Source organism: Oreochromis aureus, linkage group 9 (genome assembly GCF_013358895.1).
Source record: "Oreochromis aureus strain Israel breed Guangdong linkage group 9, ZZ_aureus, whole genome shotgun sequence".
NCBI lineage: Eukaryota > Metazoa > Chordata > Actinopteri > Cichliformes > Cichlidae > Oreochromis > Oreochromis aureus.
The window spans coordinates 28,478,277-28,502,310 of record NC_052950.1 but is presented as its reverse complement, the minus strand read 5'-3'; the positions used below and the strand labels follow the sequence as shown (position 1 = coordinate 28,502,310).

The window sequence follows — 24,034 nt, the reverse complement described above, 5'->3', positions numbered from 1 at the left end:
TTTGTTGAATCTACACCATGAAAAATTAGGTATTAGCAAATTACTGGCAAGTTGTAACTAATAAAATGTCCAGTGAGTGTATATTTAGATTGATTTTTGTGTAACTTGTCCAGACAGTCAAACAGTTATACAAGAGGTATACAAGGTTCTTAGATCTTGTTTTAACTTTAGTCACCATAAGCGTAAGTTTCCACCTTGTAATAGGAATATTCTTTCTGGGTCAAAATGATGTGATAATATTCATAAGGCATATGTTTGACATGTTTTTGGCAGATTACAGGCCAACGAGTCATCTTTTGGCAGAGGCAGTGCGATTCCTCAGGAAATGTTCTGCTGGGAATCCTTTGTGTCCTGCCAACAAAGTGAATGTTATTTTGACATTTGCCACCTAGCTAAGCAGTATTTAGGGTCATGTACATCCACAATCATCATGGAAACAGTATTCCCCGATGGCTGTGGTCTCTTTCAGCATTGTAACACACCCTGCTACAAAGCAAAAAATGGTTCAGGAATGGTTTGAGAAGCACAGCAACAAGTTTTAAGTGTTGACTCGACTTCCAAATTTCCCGGATCTCGATCCAATCAGTTATCCGTGGGACGTGCTGGACAAACAAGTCCGATCCATGGAGTGAACAGTTGGCAGCAACAGGGGGACCAACACAATATTAAGTAGGTGATCATAATGTTACACCTGATCAATACATATATATATATATACTAACAGCAGAGATAGTATAAACGTTCAATGTTTTTTTGACTGAATGATTCATTTATTCTTTATTCTTGTGCCTTTTTTCCTTATTTTCAGGCACTTTTAATAAGAAAATACCAAATCTCCAAACAATCAATTCACTGTAGTGTGTTTAAATTCAATTAAAGGTTATTTAAACCCTCTGAATGGTTATCCTTATGGGCTACTTAAGATAAAGCATCTGAATCTCACTGATATACAATCACAGAATAATAAGTAACATGAGACGTACTTTACATTTTAAATTTAAAAAATTATTTTTGTGTTAACTTTAAGTCTTAGCTTGGACTTTTTTCTTTGATACAGAATTCATTAAATGTTTTATTTGATAACAGTTTTGCTTTTGCTTATGTGCTGATGTGCTTATGTGCAGTGCTGATGCATTCACGAAACAGGAAATCTCGTCTCCTTACACAAGTTTGTATCATTTCTTCAGACTGTAAACTGTAATCTTGCTGTTTACAAATGTAATGTTTAAATTCTCATTAAAAACAACACTTTAAAAGTCACATTTGGCTAAAGTAACTTCAGAAGAATGTATTAATGAAAACACCACAAAATCTGTCAAAACATAACAGACATCAATAACTCCATTTTCGTTAAAATAATTCTATTTATTGAGATGATGTTCAACCTCATATATCCACCCACTTTTTATAAAGCAGAAAAAACTAGAAACTCTCAGACAAAATGTTAAAGACTGAAAAAAATTACATTTTGGTTAATAAACATACATTTATTCTGAAACAGACTTTTACATTTACATTTTTTTAACTGGATAAATCAAACCGAGTTTATTACGTCAAGAGCCAGCTCCACACCACAAATTGTTTCCTTTCAAATCTTAAAATTTGTGCATCACTGCTACCTAAAAGGCACAAAACGTGAGGGCAAAAGAAAATCACAAATAAATGATTTTTTAGACCCATTCCAAAGGTTTGTCTCCTTCAAAATAAAACAACAAATTTCAAATACATTTAAAATAAAATAAACATGCTAATTAAAAACAGTCTGAATCTAGAGAGGTGTACTACAAAGAGAGATAAATCAGTTAGTTGGGCATATCGAGCTTTAAGTCAGAGTTTTCACTGCGATGAAGGTGGATCTCTTAAATGAACGTGAACCCTCAAAGTGCTTTTTACTACAAGCCTCATTCACTTCAAGCACACACATTCATACAGCGCTTTTATTCTAACACACACACACACACACACACACACACACACACACACACACACACACACACACACACACACACACACACACACACACACACACACACACACACACACACACACACACACACACACACACACACACACACACCTGCTCTACCTTGATGACCACAGGCTCAGTTTAACCTGCTAGATCACCATAACTAATGCTTAAGGCAACCTGGTCCTGTTCTATCAAAGCAGGACTCGGCTTATGGAGTTAACGTCAGGTTTAAACCTTGGTTTCCTTCTTACAGGGCTACATCGCCATGGTAATTTACACTGCAGCTACACCAAAGCACATATGAAATCACCTGAAACAGTGCATCCATTCCCCATGGAGCTCAGCGTTTGTAGTGACAGTCTAAATGATAAGCATCAATCATGAAATGCAGATTTTTAGGAGAAACTTTATTTGTAGCTTTTTTTTTTTCTCTGTTTCCTGGAGAATTTCTGTATTCAGTCTAAATTAAACAACAAAGCCTGTTAAATTAATGGAATATTTAGCTGTAATCATGTCAGGTCCTCCTGTATCCCAATGATGGAGCATTGCTGATTCTGTTTTCTGTGTTTAAACTGTTCATATTTCTCTAAGATTACAGCTTTAGTTTCCTTTGTATTATCCCCTGCTGTGCTGCCAGTTTTCAGTCTGCGATCGGTCACATGCTACAAACTGTCTGGTTTGATCAATCGAGAAGAAGCTCTCATCTGCTACTGTCACGTTAAAACTGAGATTTTTAGGCAAGGTTAAAAGCTTTCTGCAGCACTCATCTTTGGCTTCATTTTCTTTTAAAATATATCGTTCATCTCTCTCAGTGACCTCCTCTGATTGACGTAAATGGAATTCAATCATTTTGTGAAATAATGCGTTATACACCACCTTTAATGTGAACCCGGATCAGAAAGCTTCCATTAACAGAGAAGGTTGAGAAGCAGCAGTTATGTCTGACTGGGATTTTAAGTTCTGTCAAGCCAGCTAAAGCAAAGAAAGCCTGGCTTTGTTGAGCTTGCTTCATAGTACACTCCTCTGATGAGGATCTGTCTGGAAAAAAGTCTGGAAGTCTTCATTTGTTTCGAGGAACTTTTTCTCCAAGAGGAACCTCCATCAGTTTCTGTGGGGAGAACAGAAATCAGCTACTTGATCTCAACCAAAGAAAGAGTGATTATTTGTAAAGGTAACTGTGAAGAGTGGCCGTCGAACAGGAGAAGAAAACTATGACTTGCTTTGACAGGCAGTTTCCTTAAATTCATTTCTGCTTTCTTTTTAAGGACAGATGCCGTGTGACTCCCCATGAGCAGATATTTTTAGTTACTTTGTGTCCGTGTTGGAATTTGTTTTGAATTTTTATGAGTCATATTTTTATTGCAGTGTTTTTTTCTTTTACTTGATAAAGCTTATTGTACCTTTGAATTCTATATTTTATCATGTTTTGTTTTTTTTAAATCAACTTTTTCAAGATTTAGACTTAATATTTTTAGTGGCTCCTAATTTTTTTCACACTCTTAGTTTACTTAAAGACGATTGTAGTGGTTTTAATTGGTTAATCAATATGTTTTAAATACATAAAGTAATGCTGGATGTTTTATTATTGTAGCTGTTTTTAATTTTTCTTGTTTTTTTTTTATTTTACTGTGATGTTTTGTAGTTTTAATCAATTTTAATTTTTTAAAATTTGATTTATTTTTAGTTTCTCTTGATTTTAGCCTAATTCACTCATATTCATATTCAGACTTCTCTCGCCCTGGCCTTCTCTTCCAGCTCGTCAACAGAGATAACCTGTCCAGCTAGTCCTGGGTCTGGCCCTGGGGCCTCCTCCTGGTAGGGCATGCTCAAACAGAGCTCCTCATTCCGTCTCTAAAAGAGAGCCCTCATTCTTTCAGTCATTTTCCAGAGATAATGATCGTAGGTTAGGGTAGGAATTTTTATTTTAATTAATTTTTTGAATCCCCTTTGTAATAATGTTTCTAATTTCTCTCTTTTCTTTTAGTTGTTACTGCATTTATTGACATTCTCAGAGTAATTATATGTCATTTTATGGTTTGGTTTGGTCATTATTTTTATTATTATTTTAGTTTTTTCATTATCCAAAGTGCCCAGTCCTACTGAACTCTTTGTCTGTGTGCATGAATACATTCATCAGCGTCCCACCTTGAGCAGTCGAGCTTGGTAAGCGTTGTCCTCCTCGCCCTCTCCTCGCTGCACGTCCACCTGGTACCTCTCACAGGCGCGAACCACCTCGTTGAGGTCGTAGATCAGAGCCGGGTCCAGAGAGTGAGCGTTTATCAGGCTCACCAGGTACTCCCTGTAGTGCTTACTGTGGGAACAAACACACACCAGAATCTCAGAAGTTATCTTTATCAAAGGAGGGACAGATTCACCTACAATATTTGATTTTTCTTTTTAGGCGGTGTATTGGAAAAGAGTTCACTCAGCTACAACCTAAACAAACCCAATATTCGCTCTGTGTTTGGTCTCGACCAACATGTAAGGAAACTATTTGACCACCACTTTACTCACAAGCTGCCATTCAGCTGAGTCTGCTTGAGCAGGCAGTGCAGAGTGGCTCTTTTAGGAAACTGCTGCCACAAATGTTGCCGTGACAGTGAACCTAAACAGTTAAATTCAAACTGGTGCGTCTGCCTGACCTGATTTACTCTCTGAATCATACTCTGGGTTTTAAAGGGAAAAAGCTGATGTTAGCAGTTCCTGGCAGCTCTGAGCAGATACCTGGTGTGGTGATGAATTCTTATACAGTGTTTTTGTTCCTGAACTTGCCTCAATTTACAGTCTTCTGATGAGATTACAGTAAATCAGTCGCTCCAAGCTTTAAATCTCATTTTGTTTCCCTTTGGTATGTATTGGAATGTGTAAAACGTTTAAGTGTTGGGGAGGACCTGCATACGTAGTTGTTTATCTTAAGAGGTTTTTTTGTGACACTGGCTGAAGTGACTGTATAATGAAAAAAAGAAATTCCAGCATCATCCTGTCTTTCCAGATCTGCTGGATTTCTTGAATATGAACCCTGATAATCTCTCTGACAGAGAACCAGAAGGTAAGAAGTTTTTGCACCTGTGTGTATTATTTATCGTTGTCTCAAATGTCGCAGACCGTTTCCATAAATCAAGGTTAAAACTTCTTTTACGGTTGAACCTCGACTTGAACTGGAAGTTGAATTTGAAGCTCATTGTTTAGCTCTATGTCATCACTCTTGCAGGGATGTTTCACAGCAGGCAGCTGTTTCAAGCGGAAATTCTTTAAGATGTCACAACACACCACCAGACAGAGACACAGCTGAACATAATGGAGCCACTGAAGAGTCACATATTTCTATCATGAGATCAGACAGATCAGAGTGGGAGCAAACGCAAACATTACTAGTGTCTCGCCTGCCCCAAAGATTTGGACGTACAAATTGCTGGTTTAAAAAGAAGATTCGACAGGAGTGAAAAAAAAAAAAAAACAACAACTAAAAAAACCCAATTTGGACAAACTGGGTCTTGAAGAGTGTCAGAGGTTACACGACGACGGAGTCTTCAAGTTTTATTAAACTCGCAATGTGTGTCCCTGCTGGCTACGAACAAAGAAACTACATCTTATTCAGCCTCGGTTCAGTTCATGCTAATATACTGCAGTGCTAAATTAAAAACTATAAACCAGCACAGAAGTGCTAATTATAGCATAAACCATCATCCTTACAAACAGCAAACTGGGCATGATGGGAAATAAGAGCCGTTGCCTTCGTGCTGGAGTTAGAAAAAATACACCCGAGTGAATGTGATCCTTATCTCTACAAATGACAAAAAATATATATAAATCTTTAGTGCTTATTGATTCTTTTAAAGGCATAAACCTGCATGTTTATGCTGGACCTCAGTCATCAAAACTCCCATTTAAGTATCTCGATCACTCTCACATGGTTCTAACATCAGGACCGTCATTCTCATTGCTCTCAACACAGCATTTCTCAGGTGAGTCTGTGCAAAAGGTTTTAAGGCTTGAACCCCAAATGATTCAAATTTTTATGAAAACATTACAGAGCAAATATGTGGGACTAATGTAGCGTAAAAACACGGTTCTCCTTTACGACACCCATGAATCTTCTCTGCAGTCTTCTTCATTCTTAACCATCTCAACCGTTCCTCTCCTCTCAACCTGACACATCCCTCTGATGTACTCATTTCTAATCCTGTCAATCTTAATGAAAACTTTAACATCTTACGCTCGGCCTACTTTCTTTTTATCACCGCCACATACATCATAGCAGGTCTAGCTACCATCTTCTAAAACTTCCCCTTGTGCCACAAATGACCTCTGATGCTATAAGCTTTAGGATACGGACAAAGAAAACATATACACCAAAAACTGCCTAGTACAATAAAACCACACTACATAAATGTACCGTATACAATTATGTGTAATTAGCAGTGCTATAACATGCACATGTGACACAAGACTGAGAGCACGTGTTTCTATTTGATGGGAAGCTTCACCGTCACCACTGTTCAATGGAGGACAGTATACAGGTTTTGATAAGCTGTGAAAATCACATGAGAACTGCAACCACAACAATGACAAAACACCTTCACGTGTAGAAACAAGAGCAGCGTGTACAAACATAATGAGAAAGGCTAATTCCTGTTTCAAGATATTCCATTAAGAGCACTGTGAGTGGCGTTCTAATTTGAAACTTCCATCGAAGCAATTAAGATGGATGAAAAACTGTAAAAGGAAGTGGACGTGACAGCCACACAGATTCACTCACTCGCAGAGTCCAGCTTGTCCTGGCTGTGTTTTGATGCCACACGGTGAATCCACCTGCTGACCGCCTTCATCCTTCTGCTCCATCACACCACATTCATCTGCACCAAAAACACAAAGTCAATAAAAAAATATTAAAAAAAACAAAACAAAAAAAACAGTCATTTAATTGACGCTTGAGCTCATTTATTAAATACCACCTGCATTCCTACGCATGGACACTAGAACTAACAGCCCCTTAACAACATCACTGTCATATTACATCATTCATTATTCCTAAATATCAGCTGTAACCTTTTTTGTATTAATTTATATATTTCTTAATTATAAACTCCCTATTTACTGAATATGAGCATCATTATCATCATTACTGTGAGGGTGATGAAAAACCATATGGACAAAAGTATTGAGCCACAGGTGTATAAAATCAAACGTTTGCCTTTACAAACACTAAGGAAGGAATGGGTTGCTCTGAGGAGCTCAGTGAACTTGAGTGTGGTAATGCAACAGGATGCCACCACAGCAGCAAGTCTGTTTGTGAAATGTCTTCCCTCTGAAATATTACACAATCAGATTGAAGTCGAAGCATTTAGGAGCCACAGCGACTCGGCCTGGTGTCGGGCCAGACCGTTAAAGAGTGGGTGACACCAAGTGCTGGGGCATAGCTGCAGAGCTGCACACCTCCCCTGGCATTAACAGCAGCATACAAGCTGTGCACCAGGAGCTTCATAACAGCTCCTGTAGCTTTGATGTGTAGCAGGCCCAGTACTTTTATCCATGTAGTGCAGTATTTATTTACAGAGCTCAATTTTCAGATACTATCATAAACAAATACACTGCTATAGCTTTTCAAAGATCCAAGAGACAGACACCCTCTCTACTTTTAAGATTAGACTCTTTTCTTTATGATAAAGCTTATAATAAGGGCTGAATCAGGTGGCTGTTTATAGGCTCAGGGTGCTAGGGACTTCCCACAATGCACTGTGAATGTATTTGCTAAAGAAGCATGTCACTGAAATTCTCTCTGATCTTCTGATTGTTTGGATTCACTCTCTAATATCGTAAAGTCTATGCTAAAATATAAAACACTCCCTCACAACTATTGTTGTGAACTGGATATGCATGAATAAAAGTGAATGCATTTATTTTTCTTTTAATGCTGTTATTGCCAAAGTTTGTTTGGGTTTTTTTTTTTTGCACAAATGAGAAATCACATCTTAGCATTGGACTTAGCTTCTCTAAACATCAGGAAAAGCAAATCCGACCACTTAATTTTCAGAAACTGTTCAGTCATGCCAGGATTCCCATTAACACAAAAAACTGTTTTACCAGTCTGAGCTCCATTAGAGGGATCCGTGTTGAACTCCACACCGCTCCTCTAAGGGCAGGAAAACAAATCAATAAACACGCAGTCAGTTTACATTTAGATCGGGTCATCAGATTTAAACAAACCCTCACATACCATCCACTCTTATTTATAATTATAATACCGCCACAAAGAGACGAGTTATTAATGAGGATAAATCACAAAATAAAACTTGTGTTGTTATTTGTCAAAAGGCCAATTCCCTGGTGACTCAAAGGGGAGGGGACATACCAAGCACAGAAAGTTCTATTCAAAACAGGACATAGGCTCTATTTACTATATCTGGCACAGTGGGCTGTATAACCACAAGGCCATCTTGTTTAATCCTTTACAATCAAATCATTTTTCCCTGTTTTTCACTGCCAGTCAGTTTATCCTCCAGATGACCTTAAATATCTTCATTCCAACTCTACAAAACACAGCTGATATTACATTATTTTGTCAAAGTGCAATATATTAAAAATACATTTAGAAAATTGGATAATATAACATTGACAGAGTACACAGAGCTGCTCAAACAATTAATAATGATTAAAGATTTAAAGGTGTAAGCTGGTTTGCAGGGAGAGCACACTAAAAAGAAAATCTGTGATTCTGTGTGACCAACACAAAGTCACGCAACAACACAAACGTAACTATTCCAAAACTTCTTTCTCCTGATCATCGCAGGAGCCTAAGACGAAGCATTTCCTCCTCTGTCTTATTTATTCACTTCTTCTCCTGATGATTTCTTTTTACTTCCAGCATCTGTATGAAAGACGCTGCTTGACTTAAATCCCACTGGTAGTGAGATATGAGACGGAGTCAGGGTAACAAAACAAAAAATAGGTGAGAAAATCAAAACTAACAAGAAATGTTTGAATCCTGTTGTGGGAGCTATTGTGTTACCTTATGTGTGCTGCTAGAGGTCACTTTTTGTGTTTTATAGTATGGTGTGTTTATGGGACTGTATTTAAGGTAGACACATGTAATTAGCGCCCGGTGTTATTGGTCGGAAGAAGCAAACAGTTTGTGACCGCTGCGCTGTTGTGATGAATAATGTTGGATAAAGAGAACTGTTGAACAACAAATACAAGTGATGGAAGTGCAATAAAATGTTAAACAGACAAGATGAGTACGGCTGCAGTTATTAGACTGTGACAAGTTTCATTCATAACAGTGGCATCGTGTCATCCCCGCCAACGAACACCTCTGTGGCTTTCAGATGGCTTTTAAATTCCATTTTGAATATCAAAGTTTTTTTCTGGTTGATCTGCCCTGGATCACCTGCAGGTCATTTAATATGCTGTTGCTAGGCTCACTACTAAGTCTCACACCAGATCCACCACTTGTGTCCCTTCGCTGGCTTCCTGTTCCAGTGCAGCTTTAAAAAAGTGAAATTGAGCTCTTTTAAAACATTCACCTGAGGTCAGCTGACCCTGAGGGCTCCTAAAGGTCAGCCAAGTCACATGTTTGTGACAGTTTCTGCTTTTCTGCAGTTCATACTCTGCATTTTGATTCTGTTTCCCTTACTATAAGTTTCTGCAATGCATTTCAATTCTTTAAACTCTGCATTGTCTCAGATTATTTCCTGTAAAGCACTTTGCGATTCCCGTCAGTACAAACAAACATTTCTCGCTGTCTGCTTCATGTCATGGCCTACTGCCATCTGCTTCAGGTAACACAGTGACTGAACCATCCCTCACGGAAAGCAACAGTTTAAAATAAAAAAAATTTACTGGGTGAACAGCAGAAGGAAATACACGTGTGGTTTGCGGTTTTTAGCTCAGCTGTGAGAGGACAGGTGGAGCAGGATATTTAGAGAGCGGAGCCAGGTGGATTCAGCGGCACAGCTGTCAGCTGATATGTACAATTTGATTTTCAATCCACATCAGTCGACTGCAGCTTGCTGTACAACAATCAGCAATGCAAACAATGCAGAGAAACATACATACATGACAGTCTCACCTGCAGAAGCGCCTGTAGTCTGGGAGGCTCCCAGTCTCTAAGATAGAAGAGGCAGTCTCGAGGGTGATGAGCGTGCAAGCCATTGAGAGAGCAGTCAGGCTTACATTTAGTCTACAAAAAAAGGAGCAGCAGGTTTTAGTGAGGTTAAAGAAAATGTTACACTTTTAACTAAAAATTGCAACACTTTAAGATGTGTAATATTTGTCTAAATAAATCAGTCTTAAACCAAACTGTATGAATTTTCCAGACATTAGAAGATCAAGAATGAACCAGAGGATGTTTCCTGAAACAAATGAGACTGCAACCTGCAGCTTGTCTCATACAAAGCACATCCTCCCAACAGGCTTTGATATTACGGTGAATTGGAGCTCACAGCCTAAATGCCAAACACTGATATGACAAAGAAAAAGGGGGCTGTCTCCAATACAAACATTCAGAAGCTTTGGCTCTGTGCTATAATTCACCCTCACCTTGTGGTAGGGGTTGTTGCAGCCACTGCAGAACTGGTACCTGCACTGCGAGCAGCTGAAGTGCATGCAGCCGCCCTTCGTCAGAGCATACTGGAACCTGCAGTGAGGACATGCTGCAGGAAGATGAGAGAAGAGCGAAAACCTTTCAGTGTAACAGGAACAATTGGCACAGATGAAAGCACACATTCAAACTGTGTGTGTGGTGAGGGAAGCTGACTGATGTACAAACAGAGGAGCCAAACATTGAAATGAAACTTGTGGTTGTGGTTTTAGGTCAAGTCTCTGGCAAGCCTTACTGATTCCGTTGTCTCTCAGATAGCCAGCCAGTCCCTGTCTCTGATATTCTGGGTCATTCTCCCTCTTCCACAGTTGGAACTGCTCGCAGGACACATCCTGGTGCTGAGGTTCCCACTGTGACCAGAGAAGGGGTTAATGATTTGAGTGCTTCCTGTACTGAAGGGCTGGCAAAGTTTCAAGGTTGCATGTGGAAACTTCTGAGACCTCTTCCTTATTTTTAATCAAATGTAAGATAAGATAGACAGCTCCCATGCACAACGGAAAATATTTCAGATTATACTCACAGGTTTCTTGCACTGAGCACAAAAACTCTTATGGCAAGACAGGCATGTGACCTTCAGCTGGTCTCCCTCGTTGATGAACCCAGACGTACACTGAGAAAGACAGAAAAGAGAAGTTCAATGGCTAAAAGAGATCTCTGCTTGGTTTTAAATAATCAGTAAATACACGGCTGCAGAACATGAAGGGAAAACTGGATCGCAGCATAACACAAGTCAGTTAATGTCCAGTCAGGAAGCATAAACCACTGTGGGTTCATTTCACCTGCTTTCGTGCAAATCAGTGCGACAACAGCTGCTCTGGAGTGCACCTGCTAAACCATTCCCCAGAAACAGGAATAGTTTAGCAGGCTGTGGCTACAGACCATTGCCTCTTCCTGCTCCATACCAAATTACTTTTCTCTAGTTTCGCCTGCAGCCCATTCAAGTTGGGCAGGTGGTCTAGCTCCTGCAGGAGCCATATGTGCTGTCACAAAAAGGTTTACTGTGGAGCAGATACCAGGAGACGGCCGGGATGGATGAGGACAGCTGGACACCTGATCCAGCTTTAACTATTTGCTTTATGAAAAAGGAAGGCGTTGAGTAAAAGTAGAGGGGGGACCTGGTTCCACAGAAACCGCCTCAACAAGCGTTACATAAGGACCTGACACCTTTAGACCTGTGCTCACAGTAGAGAACCGAGCAGCTTGGCTGGTTTTTGCAAGGAAACACCAGAACCAGGAGATCTGCCATTAGCGGCCCGTTCTTCTCACTGATGAGAGCAGGTTCACACTGAGCACACGTGACAGGCGTCAAAGAGTGCGGAGACAGTGTAACAAACCTGCCTGAAAAGAACAAATAAATAAAAAAATTATCCAGCGTGCCCACTCTGGCAGTGGCTCTGTGATTTTCTCTCCCACAGTTTGCAGAAATCTGAGCTGACGTTATTTTTTATTGATTTACTCTTAACAGGATAAGGTTTCAGTTTTTTCTCCCAATACACCTGATGTCAGTCCATTACCAGACCACCAATCTGAGTGGACTCAGGAGACTCTTTCTAAATGAAATCATATGTGGCGTTTTACCATTTCAATAATGTGCTCATCCAGAAAACAGAGAATACAACCGTACCAGGACAGGCTGCGTTTCTTTGACTTGTATCATAAAACTAAAGTACCTACAAAGGCTGAAATAACACAAAGCGTTCGTGGATGTTCAACTTTTCCCTCCACACTTCATGTAACTTAACAGGCCAATAATTATTTGACAAAACGACAACAAAAAACCCCCCAACTGTAATCTACAGCACTAACATCCAAAGTTCCTAATTCCTTATTCTTTTAATGTTTTCAAGAAAATTCTTTTGTTTCTTTACTTAATCTAACTCCATATATGAATTTCAAACAACTGCTACAACTATAAGATAAAACTAGATTATTTTGACTCTGGGGTGCGTTAAGGGATTGTCCGTCCTTGTCTGCTTACACTGTCAATAAAATCCAGGCTCCAAAGACGGAGCTTAAAATAACCCAAATTATGTGTTGTATGAAAACTATGGAATGCAAATTACAGTGTGGAAATCTGATTGTTAAAAAGATTCAACGACAGGGACGAACAAGCAGACTGCGTTACAGTGAACTCACATGATAGCACCACAGGAACTTGGGGTCTTTCATGAGAGCGTGCTCGGTCAGCTTTTTGTGGAACAAGTCGTACACCTCAGGCTCCAGGCAGTCCCTCAGCTGGAAAACAAAACACGACAGGAGGCATCGCCGCTTCGTTATTATAAGACGAAAAACAGCTGCAGGTTATTTTCACACCTATCTGCAATTTGATGTGTTCTGATACTAGTTTAATGTAATTTTGTGCACTTTAAACAAAACATCTTCCCCCTCTGAGCACTTCACCCTGTTAAAAATGACTATGTTGAGATAGATACAATTATCATGCATGACTACAATTCACAGCATCTTCTAAGAATATCTCAAAGAACTAAAAAATCTGTTTGCAGATCAAATTCTGTCTTAATAGCTGAAACAAAGCTCCATTCTCCCATCAAACCCACAAATAACCCCAGTTTCACAATTTCTTCATAAGTAATTATGATCACATGGAGAATCAGATGCAAACTGAAATCTTGGCCCTTTAATCTGCAGACGATACTAAAAGCCCCTGAAGTGTTCTCCACAGCCTTGCATACAGTCAGGAAAGATGTTCAAGCTGCAGTTCTTGAGTAAATAATTATAGTACGCTTAATCTGTTTATACAGCTGTTTATATTGCATCTGTTTAGGCTTTGGGAAATATGATTGAGACTTTGTCTGTAGTTGTTTCTCACATGTAGCAGGAGATAATTCACATCAGACATGTTGTCGTCTGTGGAAATACTCTGAGGTTTAGGCGAAGGCAGCTGGAGCTGAGAGAGGCAGGAAAACCACTTTAATTCAAGCGCCATTATCACCTGTGCCTCTCTCACATCAACACAAAAGGACACGGCACAGGCCTTGTAGCAGAGAGAGTGCAGGTCAAAGTGTTTATTATGTGATATGATATCACATGCACCTCCAACAGGAAATGTCTAGAAGAGTTCAGGGCTCAGTGGAATGTGTGAAAACAGCTTTTCACAGGGGTGGGGGGGTGATTATGGACTGCTGCACCAGTGCCATGTGGCACGTGGTCTCCTGCTCATCCACTGAGCTAAAGCGTTGCTCAGAAATGCCTTTTATTTCCTTAAATATGCTCTGTGTCATGCATTTGTAACAAGGCTGCGTAAAACCAAAATAAATGACCTGTTAAAAGATGCATCTGGGGTCTCTTGTTAAAACTCCTATATAGGACTTTTCACGTTAACGTTTTTGGCGCATTTCCTTTGAGTTCACCTGTATATCCAGCGTGGAGAAGTAGCTGTCCAGCTTCTCTGGGTCATTGATGTCAGGTTCGCAGCAGCTGGGACACACCATGTCTCGGATGTGTTTGTCTCTCACAGCGATGGTAAAGTGGGCCCTGAAGCATTCGAAGCACACGGAGCACTGACAGGATGTTAGAGACTGCATCTGGAGTACCAAGGGGAAAAGAAAGAGACTTTAAGAGCTGTGCATTAAACATAACTATTGAATTGTGTTGTGGTTGCTGCGGAAACAGATCGCTCTCCCCAATGACCCACCTTGCTGCGGGGGAAGATGCTCAGACAGATGGGGCACTCGTTGTTGAGGAGACGCCTGATAAAATCTTTGTCATGTGACTCTTTCACGGCTTGCACCACATCCTCCAGGGAGTAGCTGACACCTGGCTCTTGGAGCAGCGACAGGACAAGCTCGCAGCGCCCCCAGCTGGGCAGGTCATACAATGCCAGCAGCCGCCTGCACGTCCTCTGAAGGAAGCAAGCCAGGTCAGCACAGAGGTTTATGTTAAAATGAAAAAGATACAGGTAAAAACTAAATCCCTTTCTAGTCAAACCTGTTTGTCTGGGTGTGCGGGATCAATCGGCGGCTCAGGCTGGGCTGTCCAGATTCGCTGGTGGAAAGCTTCCAGCAGGGGGCGCTGAAGCAGAGACAAAGCCCCCTGCATCTCACCTCCACTCTGCCGCAGGGCCTCCTCACATTGGGCCACATCTTGGAAGCCCAGAGAGTGAAGCTCCTTCATCTTCACCCAGCGGGAACAACAAAAACAAAACAATGAAACAAAGAAATCGCTTTAAAAGGCTGCAGTGAAGGTAAGTTTCACATCAAGAGTATTTACACTGCTGATAAACAATACTAAAACAGGCATTTGCTCTTTCACCAGTAAAGAGGTTTGAATCTCACCAAACAACAGGTGAGAGGTTCCAGCAGTGTAGTGAAAACTGGGAACTTTCCAGCAACAACATTTTCAACATTTGCATCTTAATCCCTGTGAGTTATAACCTACCACATGTTGTGGAGAAAAGCAAAACGACGTTTTTGGATTTTGAGGTGTGTCAAACTGATTTTCTTAAATCAAAAGAAACAATTTTCTGTCGTAATTCACAAAATATTTGCAGTATGAAGGTTAAAAATAAAAAGTCATTTCTGAGGTAGAAGCAAAAAAAGACAAAGAAAGAAAAGTTCATACTTTCTTTTAACAATAAATATGTATTTAAAACTTTAACGTGCTTTTAATTGCCCCACCTTTTCTTTGCGGTCTCTCAGCAGCTCTCTCACGGCTTTGTCGGTGTCTCCTCCTGTTTTCAGCCACGCCAGCTTGGCCTCAGCTCTGGACAGCTTCATGCTGTCACCTATGGAGGTCGGACCGCTCTTCTCGGACTCGCCTCCGTCTCTCTCCAGCACGGGCTGCGTCCCGACACTCCCCATTTTGTAGTTCAGTTGGACGGAGGCGGCCATGGCGCAGATTTCATCCAGCAGGTGAGGCAGCTCTGAGGTCAGCCAGTCGCAGGGGTTAACGTTGCTGCCACCGCATGCGCACAGAGCGGCGTACACCTCCTCTGGGCTCATGCCTCGCTTTTCTGCTTCCTGTGAATGAGAAACATAATGCATCTTGTCTTTTCCAGCATTTCAATACTCTAATATTCTAATTTATTTTGAAAAATGTAATTTAAATGTTTTGAGGCGAGTCTGTGTGAAACTTTTGCCGTACTTTGATGTGATGGACAAGAGCGAGCCCATCTTCTTTCATCATCTTCTGCCTCTTCAGCTCCAGGTTGATTCGGGGCTTCGGCTGTGGCCGGTCCTTAGGTCCGCACGGCGTCTGCTGGAGAGACTGAGGCAGAGAAAGTCCACCAGAATCTTTAGGGGACATGTTGCACATCTCACACACTGTGGAGGCCTTGGTGTTAGCGAAGGTGCAGAATTGGCAGGTCCACTGCTAGAAGAAGAAAGAAAAGCATGTAAAGCAAACACTAACAAAAACTGATGACTCCAAAGGCTTTGCTGGGACACCTCCATCATCACTTAAACTAACCTGAGTGTAATACCAAGTGAGAATGGCATTGATGCTTTAATTTATGTGTGAGATTATTGTAATATTTTCATGTTTAGCTTAAAGTTGACTTTAATGCTATTATAAAAAGGCTTAGGTCCTCCTACTATCTGTGGACAAGGTCTAGAGATCTGATTGGCCAGTTTGATTGGTAGGTGGCGATTCAGTACGTCATAATGATCCTGACCGCAATGATGATAATATGAATCCTGGTCTATTGACTAATACAAGAAAAGCTGAATAAATCTAGAGATAGGTACAGCTGTTAAGTTTAAGGAACAGTAGGTGTAACACAGAGGCTACCATGTAAAACAGCGGTCCCCAACCTTTTCTGTGCCACAGACCGGTTTAATGTCAGACAATATTTACGACCAAGACAAAAACTGTGGTATTTAAAGATAATAATAAACGCAAATTCACTGTGTAATTGTGTAACTTTATTAGCAGCGTCCTCCTGAAATGCGCCAACAACATTGAGTAACATCCTCCTCTCTGCCCCTTAATGCTCTCTGGTCACTATGGTAACACGTAAATATTTCTTTCAAAATAAGACACACAACTACAACACGGGAAAAGACGCAGGGAAACTGAGTTAACGATATAATCCCTGAAAACCATAACTTTCACACCCGAGCCTCGCGGCCCGGTACCAAACGACTCACGGACTGGTACCGGTCTGTGGCCCGGGGGTTGGGGACCGCTGATGTAAAATGTTTCCGCTGTTTTACAAACAGTGTAAAACCTAAATATATTGTACATACGATGAAACAACAACATGAGTTAGCCAAAAACATCTCAGAAACATCTAATCAGCAGAATAATTTAACAGCAAATTAATGTTTTTCATTAATCTGTCTTCTTATGAATTCTCTACTTCACTGAATAACCCAACAACAAGTGACTGTAGATACATGTGTTCTCCGCAATAAGAAACAGGTTAGTAGCGTTATCAGCAGCAGGAGACAAACCTTTGAGTCAGACAGAGATCTGAGGATGGACATGTCAGAGGAGACCGGAGGGCGAGTGGCCAGACGGGGGCGCTCACACACCTCGCAGAGGATGCTGCTGCCTTGATTCACCACAGTGCAGCTCTTACACTGCCACTCTGAGAGAACGAGCACCAACACAGTTATATTCAAATCATATAGTCTTCAAACTTTAATATATTATGCAGAATATTTGTGTAAAACAACAAATGTTTCCCCCATAATAAGTTAAAGTTGGTGCTTTTAACTTATTAAAAGCACCAAAGTCTTGTTTTCTATTTCTACTTTGTTTGTAATTCATGTTATTGTTTTTTTGTTTTTGTTTTGTTGTATTACAATCATTTCAATGACTTTAACTTGATTTAGTAACAGGGCATCTGAAAATTAAACTTAAGCCTTTAAGTCAATCTTAATGGCACCTTAAATAAAATTTAAGACAAAACTTCCTGAGGCTTGAACTATTCCTTTCACCACCAGGGGGCACCAGTTACCAGTGTGCATCTCTTTTCAGCTGCCCACTCATATTTAAGAGATTTCATCTCATGTGACCTTAATGACCTCCCTAGTTTAACAGGAAGGTGACCTTGACTCTTGGCACTCCCCTAGTGATACAACCTGGTATTACATGCAGTGCAGTGCATGAATGCTTTGAACACAAATGCACAATGTTTGATGTTATTCTCTTAAAGCTTTAGTTAATTTTGAAAGGTTTCAGCTCTTTTTAAATACAGAAATTTACTATAAATACCTTTAAAAAAATATTGCCTGAGTGTGTGGGCAAATAAGACAAAAAATGCTATGTTTATATTAAGCGATATCTCAAGTTTCATCCATCTTCAAAACAGGGATTCTTTTCTTTAGTGGGAAGTTCTAGGAGTTGGTTTTAACCACAGAGAACAACACCCTGTAACCTGCTGCGTGTGTAAACTTTTGCTCTTACCTGCGTTCGGTGATGCAGGAAGTGACATAGTGCTTTCCTGAACAGTGGACACAGCCGTGGCGAGTCGAGGCCGTTCACAGGTCGTGCAGAGAACGGCTCGCATCTCGTTCACTGTAGTGCAGTGAGAGCACTCCCATGGGGACAGAGACGGGCTGAAAAGCAGCAGAGAAGGACACGACATTTTATTTCAGCTCCAAACAAGGACACGTCTTCAGCTAATCTTAATTTCCTCCACAGCTGCAGATCCTCAGATGTGATTTCAGGGATCTCTAGAGACCCTGGTGTTTGATTCTCAGCAAAAACTTTTGGAGTTTTGATCAAACAAAGTTTATCCTTTACTGTAACAAAGGAGATGGTGAACAAATCCAGCGTGTGGCCTTCCTGGGTTTGATCTGCTGCCAAATAAAGAGCTGACTGGGGTTTCTTTTCTCACCTGGATGTTTTGGCAGGTGTAGTAATGGTCCTGTTGTGCCCTTTACGATCAGGGTGGGAGTGGTACAGCTTGTCGCACTTCAGACACAACCTCTGGAGGCACGTGGCGCAACGAGCATGGACAGCAGATATTCCGCAGATGGTGCAGGTGTCTGCAAGAAAAAGACAGAGTTAAAACAGTAAGCAACAAAAACCAAGCACAGCCAAGGTTTTACTTTTGTTTTGCAGCTGTAACTCAGCCTACTTTGTTTTGTTTGCTGTAATTTGTCCCTCTTGTGATTGGCCCTGTTGGGGTGTCGGTGGAAGAGGTCATCGCATGCGTCGCAGAAATGTGGATTGTCACATGACGAGCAAAACAGAGACGCATCTCCACCGCACAAACTGCACTCACTCACTGCAGCAGAGCCTGGAGACAAACAGGAAACAGACAATATTTTTAAAATGTATCAGGTCTTTGCCATTTTTCACTAAATTTAAATACATCCTCAGATAAACAACACCACAACATATTACACTGTGTATTAAAATAAATAAGTAACTGTTTTCTGTATGACTTTATCAGTCTCTCACATCATCGTGGAGGAATTTTGGTCCAATCCACTTTGCAATGTTGCTTGAGCTCATTGAGGTTTGCAATCATTTGCTTATCCACAGCTCTCTTAAGGCCCCATTACAGCAAGTTTTAGTCAGGTTGAGGTCTGGGCGTGGACTGGGCCATTGCAACAGCAGATTTGCTGCTGTGCTTGGGGTCATTGCCAGTTTGGGCCAAGCTGCCGGACAGATGGCTTCACATTTGGCTCTAGAATACTTTGGTATACTGAAGAGTTCATGGTTTACTCAGTGTCTGCAAGATCCAAAATCATCTCCTCTCCACCATTGTGCCTGGTAGTTGTTATGAGGTGTTTATGCTGATATGCTGAGTTTGGCCCAGTCTGTCCAAAGGACATTGTTCCAGGAGTCTGGTGGTTTGTTTGGACTTGTTCAACTTTGCCATGTTCTTCTTTGAGAGAAGAGGCTTTCTCCTGGCAACCCTTCTAAATAAGCCACACTAGTTCTTGTTCTTAACGTAATGACACAGTGTAATACGTCACTGCACAAGGACCAGATGATTTCTTTTTTTAGTATGTTCTGATACGGAAACTTTAGACCTGAAAGAGGGTGTACTTTCATTTTACCATAACTGTGCGTCTTCAAAAATGCTATACAAAGTTTCTAAATTGCTCAGGAGCACAGCAAAGTTTCTAAAAAGCTTCTTAACTTTGTGGCATCAAATGAAGAAGACACTAGTTAAGAAGAAAACCTGCTGGAATAAAAAATAAATAAAATAAAAACTTTCAGGCTGTCAGGTGTGGCAGTAGCTGACCTGTTGATGGTTTTGGCACCAGAGCAGGTTTAGGAGGAAGAGGCAGGATCAGAGGTTTGTCCCCCTGCTGCTGCTGCTGCTTCTGCTCCTCTCCAGGCAGCTTAGCCACAGAGTCAGTCACCAACTGAGCCTTAACAAAAATAAATAAATAAATATCAGCATCACATGCAAAATGAATGAAGTCTGAAAGGATAAATATTAAAAAACCAATTATCTTAATTCAGCCTCTGTTTTTATCTTTAATGAACTTTAATGAACTTTTCAGCCGACAGCCTTTTGAAACATGTACACACCTTTGGGATGACGAATGGGATGATTTCTTTGAAGTGTTCTAGGTGAGGATGAGTGCCCTGAACAAACAAACATAAGAAAATGGAACATCAAAAGTGCACGCACATGTTACCAACGATCAGATCTGCTTAGGAGTCGATACAAACCTTTACTATCATATCCACTTCCGTGCGTAGCGTCATGACCTCCAGCGTCACCGCTGCGACTTTTTCAGTATCTGGATCCTCGACCTCGTCGGGAAAGCTGAGGCCGTCGACCTGCTGGTTTGTGTAACCATAGAGATAGAGGACTCTGCGGCCTCCCTGTGGACCAAAACCCGCATTTCAATCCTTATCTTTTAAACAAAGCTGAAAGGTTCTCAGTCAACGTTTCTGCACTGGAGTTTTTTCTCACTTTGATGGCGTCCACTGTGGTCCTGAAAACAGGATTGTTGTGCTTGACACTCCTCCAGTATCTGGGTCTGGTGGGAGAGGTCAGGTTACAGCCATACTTCTCCAGGATGCTCAAGGCCTTGATGAATCGATTCAATGACTCCAGGACCTTTTGAGAAGAAAAATTAGTAGCCTTTTAAATAAGACACAGTGAGAAAACTTTAATATATTAAGGAATCACAGATAGAAGATGAGACTGGTATCAAATGTAGGTTAACAAAAGAGCTTTCATATCCTATCCTATTCACGTTTCCTGTGAATTACTATACAATACAAGCATCCAGGATACTAATACTTGTTTCTGTTTCTCTATGTCATAGACATTGAAGTGATGCAGTTTTGCTGCTGAAGCTATGCTATATCCCATGATATCGATACTCAAACTCGATTACAGAAAAAAAATGCTCTAAACACTGACTTTCGTTTAAGCTCCTGGTTCTGTGTGACATCATAGAGAGGGAAATCCCTATTTGGGCTTCTCAAAATCTTTTAAAGAGGGGCGCACAAACAGAAACAAGCTGACTTAAATGGGGAGGGGCTAACAGCTCGTTTCAGACAGAGGATGAACTGAAGAGCTGTGCAAAGTCCCAGTGTAAGATGCATAAGAATTATGTTGAATAATCAATAATGCAAAGCTACTGTAGCAGAGTTTAAGATGTTTTGGAACAAATTTATTAACAGAAGCCACAGTTCTGAAGATACTTCTTCACTCAAGGAGATCAATTAAGGAGAAGAGTCACAAAATCTTTTTTTCTTTAATAAAAACACTGAGTAGACCTTTGGGGACCAAACAGACAGAAATGTTACATCAAACTGCACTAAAACGATCGTTTAAGAGAAAAGATTACCTCCTGTTTGTTGCGACCTGCCGAGTTCTCCTTCAGCATAACCTCCGCTGAGATGTGGCGGTACTTCTCCGACAGAGGCAGCTCGATAGTGGCCATCGTCTGAACGTCGGCCTTCACTTCCTGAGCTGAACCTGAGGATGCGAGGAGAGACCGGGCTCTTCCCCTGGCCTCGTCCATCTGGACCGACGCAGGACTGCTGCTCATTGCTGTTAGAAAAAGAAGAGAACTTTTTAGAAATTGTTCCAGGGCTTCAAAATCGAGGATCAGCTGATTTATTTGGTTTGAAAAATCACTGCAAATTTGCTGTTATTTTCGGTCTGTGAGATTGTTATTGTAAAAGAAATAACCGATTAGTGTAAAATATAAAGTCACATTGATGTGCAGTATGTTTTAGCAAAGACTGCCAGAGGAGTTCAAAAAGCTAAAAAAAAAAATTGCTGGTTTTAAGCTTTCCATCAGTCACTTATTCACCATTTAACAATAATAACAGCCATTTACTGCTATTAATTGATACATTCTTAAGAAATTAGAACTTTTACATTGCTGATAAACTTACAATGTAACCTCCAAATTTCAAAATACATTAAGCCTCAAAATTCAGAAGTCATATTTCTAAATAACAAAAATAACTCTTCGATTGGCACTTTGTTATGATGACCAAGACACCCAGTTTATTATTAAATATGATCTGTAAACTACACCATTACAGCTGAACCAATTAATAAAGCTTTGCAGGTGTGGCTGTCTGCAGGTGTAAAGCAGGTCCCCTGCTGGTTCCAGTCACACCTCATTCCACGTTGGTATGCAGGGACTGTTTGAGGCCTCAGGCTGTTTTCTGTCTATCTTACCCTGCTTTCCTGCAGGGTTAAAGATGTCCGGCTTATCTGTATCATAGTGTCTACTATGTCAAAGTTCAGTCATGTAGTTTTTAAAGACGGCATTGATTTGTATTTAATAATAACAATCAGGATAAATAAAGATAATGTATATATATTAATCCCACAGCATCAATATAAGGACCCAAAAATGTCAGCAGATTCCTGGAGGCAGATTACTGAAATTATACAAAGGCGCTATAAAGGTTCCTCACAGAAGACTAAATCTGGAATAAGAGCAGAAAATTGTTGCCAGTGAAAAAAAAATAAAAATACAAGGTATGGGTTAGTTATTTTGAGATAGTATGTAGAAATCTTTATTATGGTGGTAAAACAAGACTCCATACCTGAGAGCCACAAAAACAGGTATTTATTCTAAAACATCTGGAGGACCGAGGTCAAGTAGTTTTCTACATAACAAATTTTAAAACTGACTCTCAAAAAACGATGCTATAAAAACACCTAAAAAGTCCAGCCCTCGTCTTCATTTGAAAAATTATTTTTGAGAAGTCTAATAACAGCAGGGACCTGAACTTTCTGAACTTTCTCATAACTCCTATTATGAAGGGCATCGTTTTTATTTTATTTTTTGTGAGCTGGTCAGGTAGAAGGCATTTGATGAAATGACCCAATAAACAAAAGTCAAACACAATGGTTTCATAACAGTGATTACCTGAGTTACCACCTGATTTTTAGACGTTCTTCAACTACATAGTATTAACGCCTGATCACAACTGTTCCACATATTCACACGTTAAATACTTAATATACTTTAAGAAATACATATACTTAAATAAAAAAAAAAATACCTAGGTGCAAAAATTGCAAGCTTGTTTATTCTTTTAAAAATCAATCACAAAATGGCCAAGCCACACTGGAAAAGGACACGAGCGGCAGAGGAAGGATAACAACAGGAAGGATCAACATTCAGGTAAATCAAACAGTCATCGGTGACCTTTATAATTGATAATTTCACTTTTAATCAGTCATGTGATCTGATGGGAAAGTCCAGGCTAATCATAGTTTCAGAGGTAAACAGTTCAGTATCACATCACAGTCGCCACTTTAAATCCGCTCCCTGCTGCTTTCTGTACAGTAAAACATCAAATTAACTGGACCCGACGGTGGATTTTTTGTCACTTTTACCGTGTTGAAGTCCCAACAATAACAATTCACAGCAGCTAAAAGCGAAACTCTAAAAACAGAAACTTTAACACAGCTCCATAACTTAGCTTCATATCTGATCAGTTAACTTACCGCCTCAGCTGCTCTGGCCTTCTTTTAACGGTTATTTCTGTCGCTTCTTCTCTGAATAAAGTCTTTACATTTCCGCGAGTAAAGTCAGCATGTTTTAGATTTCAAGCCAGCGGTTAGACCCACTCCTACAGTAAGCTGCTTCAGTCTGTCTGAAGCTAGCTTTATGCTTTAAACGCGGAACTCCTCCATACTTCCGGTCCGATTGTCATCTTTTCAAAATAAAAGCGGAATTTACATACCTATACTAGTAACAGTAGTCACGAAAATGATGAACTTTACTATGTATGTATGTATGTATGTATGTATGTATGTATGTATGTATGTATGTATTAAGCTCCCAATTGTATCATACCTACATTTCTTAAATATTTAATTAATTATGACCAGCGACCAAATTATTAATTAATTATTTAATTAATTGTGTAAATATTTCATATTATATTTACATTTTTGTTTGTTGTGACACGTTTTACCAGCTTTTTGGACAAAAAATGTGTCTGAGTCTGGTATTTTATTATCTTTACTATCTTTGGAAAATAATCATCAGTGATGCAAATTTGTGTTTTGCATTAGTTATTGCATTAATTTTCATTGACAC

General features: G+C 40.1%; 1 protein-coding gene across 2 annotated transcripts; it reads right to left on the bottom strand.

The window, feature by feature from the left end:
* Nucleotides 1–1,344: 1,344 nt before the first annotated feature.
* On the bottom strand, nucleotides 1,345–23,631 carry LOC116322153 (E3 ubiquitin-protein ligase RNF31). 2 transcript variants are annotated; one of them, XM_031742165.2, is made up of 24 exons: nucleotides 23,437–23,631; nucleotides 21,305–21,510; nucleotides 20,419–20,565; nucleotides 20,172–20,327; nucleotides 20,028–20,084; nucleotides 19,735–19,864; nucleotides 18,616–18,777; nucleotides 18,373–18,523; nucleotides 17,940–18,091; nucleotides 16,982–17,118; nucleotides 15,672–15,899; nucleotides 15,206–15,547; nucleotides 14,517–14,702; nucleotides 14,224–14,430; nucleotides 13,940–14,113; nucleotides 12,705–12,803; nucleotides 11,089–11,178; nucleotides 10,804–10,918; nucleotides 10,508–10,620; nucleotides 10,038–10,148; nucleotides 8,054–8,102; nucleotides 6,729–6,825; nucleotides 4,115–4,280; nucleotides 1,345–3,077 (listed from the first exon to the last, which is right to left on the bottom strand). In XM_031742165.2, the coding sequence occupies exons 2-24, from the start codon at nucleotides 21,506–21,508 to the stop codon at nucleotides 3,030–3,032; spliced, it is 3,321 nt and encodes a 1,106-aa protein (XP_031598025.1). In that variant the 5' UTR covers nucleotides 21,509–21,510; nucleotides 23,437–23,631; the 3' UTR covers nucleotides 1,345–3,029. The 2 variants fall into 2 exon arrangements, with proteins under 2 accessions (XP_031598025.1, XP_031598026.1); XM_031742166.2 differs by having other exon boundaries at nucleotides 15,672–15,896.
* Nucleotides 23,632–24,034: the final 403 nt, after the last annotated feature.

What these genes read in the sequence shown, in the direction of transcription:
- LOC116322153 (XM_031742165.2), bottom strand. Translation starts at nt 21,508, where the DNA reads ATGAGCAGCAGTCCTGCGTCGGTCCAGATGGACGAGGCCAGGGGAAGA. An exon ending in ATTACAGCAAACAAAACAAA is followed by an intron (nt 18,524 to 18,615) that starts GTAGGCTGAGTT and finishes TTTTTCTTGCAG; the next exon opens with ACACCTGCACCATCTGCGGA. An exon ending in AGTTCCTGTGGTGCTATCAT is followed by an intron (nt 11,179 to 12,704) that starts GTGAGTTCACTG and finishes TGTCTTTCTCAG; the next exon opens with TGTACGTCTGGGTTCATCAA.